The sequence below is a fragment of the Gymnoscopelus microlampas genome (assembly GCF_963454915.1).
Source record: "Gymnoscopelus microlampas genome assembly, chromosome: 20".
NCBI lineage: Eukaryota > Metazoa > Chordata > Actinopteri > Myctophiformes > Myctophidae > Gymnoscopelus > Gymnoscopelus microlampas.
In genome coordinates this window covers 48,309,601-48,317,100 of record NC_139957.1, presented here as the reverse complement: position 1 = coordinate 48,317,100, position 7,500 = coordinate 48,309,601, and the positions used below count along the sequence as shown (strand labels likewise).

The 7,500-nt window shown below is 42.6% G+C and overlaps 1 protein-coding gene across 5 annotated transcripts in view; it reads left to right on the top strand.

Moving 5' to 3' along the window:
- ccdc88c (coiled-coil domain containing 88C) overlaps positions 1-7,500 on the top strand; it is a 112,906-nt gene that overhangs the window by 22,747 nt on the left and 82,659 nt on the right. For all 5 annotated transcript variants that reach the window (XM_084045621.1, XM_084045620.1, XM_084045618.1 and 2 more), the window contains exons 4-5: positions 4,551-4,620; positions 4,867-4,925. In XM_084045621.1, coding sequence (XP_083901747.1) covers positions 4,551-4,620; positions 4,867-4,925 — 129 coding nt within the window. The remainder of the gene's footprint in view (positions 1-4,550; positions 4,621-4,866; positions 4,926-7,500) is intronic.

Below are 7,500 nucleotides of genomic sequence, written 5' to 3'. Positions count from 1 at the left end.
GTAGGTTATTGTGGGTCAGGTAGGTTATTGTGGGTCAGGTAGGTTATTGTAGGTCAGGTAGGTTATTGTGGGTCAGGTAGGTTATTGTGGGTCAGGTAGGTTATTGTGGGTCAGGTAGGTTATTGTGGGTCAGGTAGGTTATTGTGGGTCAGGTAGGTTATTGTGGGTCAGGTAGGTTATTGTGGGTCAGGTAGGTTATTGTGGGTCAGGTAGGTTATTGTAGGTCAGGTAGGTTATTGTGGGTCAGGTAGGTTATTGTGGGTCAGGTAGGTTATTGTGGGTCAGGTAGGTTATTGTGGGTCAGGTAGGTTATTGTAGGTCAGGTAGGTTATTGTGGGTCAGGTAGGTTATTGTGGGTCAGGTAGGTTATTGTAGGTCAGGTAGGTTATTGTAGGTCAGGTAGGTTATTGTGGGTCAGGTAGGTTATTGTAGGTCAGGTAGGTTATTGTAGGTCAGGTAGGTTATTGTAGGTCAGGTAGGTTATTGTGGGTCAGGTAGGTTATTGTAGGTCAGGTAGGTTATTGTAGGTCAGGTAGGTTATTGTAGGTCAGGTAGGTTATTGTAGGTCAGGTAGGTTATTGTGGGTCAGGTAGGTTATTGTAGGTCAGGTAGGTTATTGTAGGTCAGGTAGGTTATTGTGGGTCAGGTAGGTTATTGTAGGTCAGGTAGGTTATTGTAGGTCAGGTAGGTTATTGTGGGTCAGGTAGGTTATTTTGGGTCAGGTAGGTTATTGTGGGTCAGGTAGGTTATTGTGGGTCAGGTAGGTTATTGTAGGTCAGGTAGGTTATTGTAGGTCAGGTAGGTTATTGTGGGTCAGGTAGGTTATTGTAGGTCAGGTAGGTTATTGTAGGTCAGGTAGGTTATTGTAGGTCAGGTAGGTTATTGTAGGTCAGGTAGGTTATTGTGGGTCAGGTAGGTTATTGTGGGTCAGGTAGGTTATTGTAGGTCAGGTAGGTTATTGTGGGTCAGGTAGGTTATTGTAGGTCAGGTAGGTTATTGTGGGTCAGGTAGGTTATTGTAGGTCAGGTAGGTTATTGTGGGTCAGGTAGGTTATTGTAGGTCAGGTAGGTTATTGTGGGTCAGGTAGGTTATTGTGGGTCAGGTAGGTTATTGTAGGTCAGGTAGGTTATTGTAGGTCAGGTAGGTTATTGTAGGTCAGGTAGGTTATTGTAGGTCAGGTAGGTTATTGTGGGTCAGGTAGGTTATTGTGGGTCAGGTAGGTTATTGTAGGTCAGGTAGGTTATTGTAGGTCAGGTAGGTTATTGTGGGTCAGGTAGGTTATTGTGGGTCAGGTAGGTTATTGTAGGTCAGGTAGGTTATTGTAGGTCAGGTAGGTTATTGTAGGTCAGGTAGGTTATTGTAGGTCAGGTAGGTTATTGTGGGTCAGGTAGGTTATTGTAGGTCAGGTAGGTTATTGTGGGTCAGGTAGGTTATTGTGGGTCAGGTAGGTTATTGTAGGTCAGGTAGGTTATTGTGGGTCAGGTAGGTTATTGTGGGTCAGGTAGGTTATTGTGGGTCAGGTAGGTTATTGTGGGTCAGGTAGGTTATTGTAGGTCAGGTAGGTTATTGTGGGTCAGGTAGGTTATTGTAGGTCAGGTAGGTTATTGTAGGTCAGGTAGGTTATTGTGGGTCAGGTAGGTTATTGTAGGTCAGGTAGGTTATTGTAGGTCAGGTAGGTTATTGTAGGTCAGGTAGGTTATTGTAGGTCAGGTAGGTTATTGTAGGTCAGGTAGGTTATTGTGGGTCAGGTAGGTTATTGTGGGTCAGGTAGGTTATTGTAGGTCAGGTAGGTTATTGTAGGTCAGGTAGGTTATTGTAGGTCAGGTAGGTTATTGTAGGTCAGGTAGGTTATTGTAGGTCAGGTAGGTTATTGTAGGTCAGGTAGGTTATTGTAGGTCAGGTAGGTTATTGTGGGTCAGGTAGGTTATTGTGGGTCAGGTAGGTTATTGTGGGTCAGGTAGGTTATTGTAGGTCAGGTAGGTTATTGTAGGTCAGGTAGGTTATTGTAGGTCAGGTAGGTTATTGTAGGTCAGGTAGGTTATTGTAGGTCAGGTAGGTTATTGTGGGTCAGGTAGGTTATTGTAGGTCAGGTAGGTTATTTTGGGTCAGGTAGGTTATTGTGGGTCAGGTAGGTTATTGTGGGTCAGGTAGGTTATTGTAGGTCAGGTAGGTTATTGTAGGTCAGGTAGGTTATTGTGGGTCAGGTAGGTTATTGTAGGTCAGGTAGGTTATTGTGGGTCAGGTAGGTTATTGTAGGTCAGGTAGGTTATTGTAGGTCAGGTAGGTTATTGTAGGTCAGGTAGGTTATTGTGGGTCAGGTAGGTTATTGTGGGTCAGGTAGGTTATTGTAGGTCAGGTAGGTTATTGTAGGTCAGGTAGGTTATTGTGGGTCAGGTAGGTTATTGTGGGTCAGGTAGGTTATTGTAGGTCAGGTAGGTTATTGTAGGTCAGGTAGGTTATTGTAGGTCAGGTAGGTTATTGTAGGTCAGGTAGGTAGGTTATTGTGGGTCAGCAATGTTCGGAATTCGCCAATCAGGATGGAATATGATCACATGACTATCATGTGTATCAATTTTTTATAAGTTGGCCTCCTGGTGGCGCTATAACATGCAGGGCAAAGGGTTTTCCTTGGCCTCTAGGGAGTGCACATAAAAGGTTTTACACAGATCGGTGCAGTTATAGGTACAAACATTCATCGGCCTGTTATAGCGCCACCATGACATTTTCAAGTAACATTTCATTCATGGCCTAGTGGGAATGTACGTGAAATTTCACAGAAATGTCTGTGTGTGTGTGTGTGTGTGTGTGTGTGTGTGTGTGTGTGTGTGTGTGTGTGTGTGTGTGTGTGTGTGTGTGTGTGCGTGCGTGCGTGCGTGCGTGCGTGCGTGCGTGCGTGCGTGCGTGCGTGCGTGCGTGCGTGCGTGCGTGTGTGCGTGTCATACAGATGAGTCAGTGAACTTCATGTCTTTGCTCTTTATTTAGGTTTGTGTTCAGAATGTTTAGTCTGTAAGAAAATAAACGTCTGTGTTTAGTGTTTCACAGAGGGGGAGGGGGGACCGTGTTACAAACAGTTACAAAACTGTCCGGTGGGCACCGTGCTGAACCCCAACCCCCCCCCCCCCCCCCCTGCTCTTCTGAGTACTAGACCTAAAAAGTTATGTGCACCCCTGACTATATACTATGTACTGTGTATGTATCAGTATGTCAGGACAGCAGAGTCACTGCCCATCTTTCGCCGCAGGCTGAAAACCCACCTCTTCAGGAAACACTATCCTTCCTCTTTGCCTGGCCTACTTGTTGTTAACTAGTTGTACGAACTCTTGTTTTATTTTTGTATTGTTTTATTGGATCTTGTTTAGTCGATACACTTATTTGTTTTAGCTCGTGCTCATTTGATTTTGCCATTTTTGTCTCATCTGTTTAAGAAAGTAGGTAGCTGATATATTGCACTTTTACCTTAGCGCTAGGTATACTCTTGGTTGCTTGTTTTTGCAGGAAATGTACTTAAAACTTCTGGTGATTAGTAGTTTTCGTTCCCTACCTATGTTGAATACACTTATTGTAAGTCGCTTTGGATAAAAGCGTCTGCTAAATGACTGTAATGTAATGTAATGTATCAGGCTGTGGTTGTACTGTGTACTATGTACTGTGTATGTATCAGGCTGTGGTTGTACTATGTACTATGTACTGTGTATGTATCAGGCTGTGGTTGTACTGTGTACTATGTACTGTGTATGTATCAGGCTGTGGTTGTACTGTGTACTATGTACTGTGTATGTATCAGGCTGTGGTTGTACTGTGTACTATGTACTGTGTATGTATCAGGCTGTGGTTGTACTATGTACTATGTACTGTGTATGTATCAGGCTGTGGTTGTACTATGTACTATGTACTGTGTATGTATCAGGCTGTGGTTGTACTATGTACTATGTACTGTGTATGTATCAGGCTGTGGTTGTACTATGTACTATGTACTGTGTATGTATCAGGCTGTGGTTGTACTGTGTACTATGTACTGTGTATGTATCAGGCTGTGGTTGTACTATGTACTATGTACTGTGTATGTATCAGGCTGTGGTTGTACTATGTACTATGTACTGTGTATGTATCAGGCTGTGGTTGTACTATGTACTGTGTACTATGTACTGTGTATGTATCAGGCTGTGGTTGTACTGTGTACTATGTACTGTGTATGTATCAGGCTGTGGTTGTACTGTGTATGTATCAGGCTGTGGTTGTACTGTGTACTATGTACTGTGTATGTATCAGGCTGTGGTTGTACTGTGTACTATGTACTGTGTATGTATCAGGCTGTGGTTGTACTGTGTACTATGTACTGTGTATGTATCAGGCTGTGGTTGTACTATGTACTATGTACTGTGTATGTATCAGGCTGTGGTTGTACTGTGTACTATGTACTGTGTATGTATCAGGCTGTGGTTGTACTGTGTACTATGTACTGTGTATGTATCAGGCTGTGGTTGTACTGGTCAGCTCCCAGATGTTCAGATAATAAAGTAAAGATTATTAAAGTGTTTTTCTTTCTGCAGGAAACCTTGCAGCAGCTGATAGTGATGTCACTTCCTAATATCCTCTACATCGCCAAGGACCCCATGTCAGGTATGACCTCACTATGACATCACAGTGTACACTGTGACATCACACTGTACACTATGACATCACACTGTACACTATGACACCTGATATTTGGTCTACGAGTAAATCAATGAGTTTAAGCAACAAAATATAGTTTATGTTTTATCAAGGTGGTAATAAACAGATTAGGAATATATTCAGACATTCAGGAAGCCTATATAAATATGTTGTGGTTTATTTTTTATATCAAATATATGTGTGCGTTTTCAGCTAGAAGCATGGAGGAGCTCAACAGATTGTTACTGCTGATTCTAGGCTGTGCTGTCCAGGTAACACACACACACACACACACACACACACACACACACACACACACACACACACACACACACACACACACTTTGCTCCTACCCACCTTTTTCTCTGTCACCTGCTACTCTCTCTCTCTGTGTGTGTGTGTGTGTGTGTGTGTGTGTGTGTGTGTGTGTGTGTGTGTGTGTGTGTGTGTGTGTGTGTGTGTGTGTGTGTGTGTGTGTGTGTGTGTGTGTGTGTGTGTGTGTGTGTGCGTTTGTTCCTCCAGGAAGTATATTTCTGTGTTTGTTTTTGCATGTCTGAGCACATCCGTTGTATCAGGCAGTTAATAAGCTACAGGGTTGGGCTACACACACACACACACACACACACACACACACACACACACACACACACACACACACACACACACACACACACACACACACACTCTGCAGAGTCGGGGGAAAACGTGTGATTTTTTCTAAATCCTTTACCATTAGATCTGACAGGCTGGTTTGTTGTGATCACATTAGATCTGACAGGCTGGTTTGTTGTGATCACATTAGATCTGACAGACTGTTCTCCAGAAGTCATAGGGTAACCCTAACCCTAACCCTAACTCATAGGTTGGCAAAGAGCGCCATCTAGGATAAACAGTGAAAACACTGTTTTGACGTGTCATTGGCACTGAATGAGTTAAATCCCTGAGCTGTGTTGATCCAGAGACTCAACTAGAGAAAGAGCTCCTCAGAGCACAGGTTATTATTATTATTATATAATATTATGTTATTATATATTATTATTATGGACCAGCAATGTTCACAATGCACCAATCAGGATGGAATATGAACAATCTTGATCACATGACTATAGAGATTATGTGTACCGATTTGTGTGATGTTTGGATAAAATCTTTACTATTAAAATAATAATAATAATAACAACTAGAAAATGTGCTCCTCGGAGCACAAGTCTCCGCCAGCAAATATTGGAATTTATTCCAAGATTGTAACTTTGATGATAGTGTGTACGTCAGATGGCACATTGACTGCATTACCGTGGATTGCCTTGAACTTGTTGGCAACTTGTTGGCAAGCCAACAAGTTTCATGAAGGCATAATTGGGTCCACTTTGTGACATCTTTTCTAAGAATGCAGCAGCAGCTTCATCAACTTCAACGTCTACTAGTTCTTTAAGTGATCTAAAGCATCTCTTCTTACTGCTGTTATATGATTGACAATGTGACCAGGGCCTTCTTTTCCTTGTGGTGTCAGCTGCTCGTCTTCGTTCTTTGTCATTTTCAGATGCGAGTGTTCTTCGTCTTTGTTTCTTAGCTCTCCTGTTGGCGTTGCGCCTTTGCTTCTTCATCGGTTTGCAGACAATGATTAGCTTCTTCAGTTTGCATAATAAGAGTTAGTTGCACTGTGTCATTAACTGTGATCTCAGTTTGTACTGGAATGTACTGTTCTTGATTAATCCTGTCTAAGCTATTTATATTACACATTGTGATGACACCAGTGTGTCTACATAATGTATTGCTCCGCCATTTGGTGATTATTCCTGTCTTACCTCACTTTGAAAGAGACACAGACGCTTTCAAAGTGACACATAATAATAATAATAATAACTAGAAAAAGTGCTCCTCGGAGCACAAGTCTCCGCCAGCAGACTTGTGTTGGGAATGTTGGGAATGTTCTACTTCTTATGTTCTAATTCTAACAACAAATAGAACATGTTACTGTGTCATAGTAACATGACACAAGTGTCCTATCCGTCTGTATAACTGTCCTATCCGTCCTGTCTGTATAAGTGTCCTATCCGTCCTGTCTGTATAAGTGTCCTATCCGTCCTGTCTGTGTCATTTAACATGACACAATGTCTGTATAAGTGTCCTATCCGTCCTGTCTATGTAAGTGTCCTATCCGTCCTGTCTATGTAAGTGTCCTATCCGTCCTGTCTGTGTAAGGGTCCTATCCGTCCTGTCTATGTAAGTGTCCTATCCATCCTGTCTATGTAAGTGTCCTATCCGTCCTGTCTATGTAAGTGTCCTATCCGTCCTGTCTGTGTAAGTGTCCTATCCCTCCTGTCTGTATAAGTGTCCTATCCGTCCTGTCTATGTAAGTGTCCTATCCGTCCTGTCTGTGTAAGTGTTCTATCCGTCCTGTCTGTATAAGTGTCCTATCCGTCCTGTCTGTATAAGTGTCCTATCCGTCCTGTCTGTATAAGTGTCCTATCCGTCCTGTCTGTATAAGTGTCCTATCCGTCCTGTCTGTGTAAGTGTCATATCCCTCCTGTCTATGTAAGTGTCCTATCTGTCCTATCTGTCCAATTATGTATCCTATCTAATTGTTACAGTATCCACCATTTCTCAGCCATTTCGTGATGGTTCCTGTCTTACCTTACAAATACATGGCGTCACTTTGAAAGAGTCTGTGCCTCTTTTCAAAGTGACGCCATGTATTTATAAGCCGCTATGCGTCACTAGCCAATCAGATCACAGTATTTCACCGTATTGTCACGTGTCACGTGAGGCTTGACCAATCAGTGTGTCATATTTAGAAAGTGAAAACAAAACTCTTCTGGCGGAGAGTAATAATAATAATAATAGCT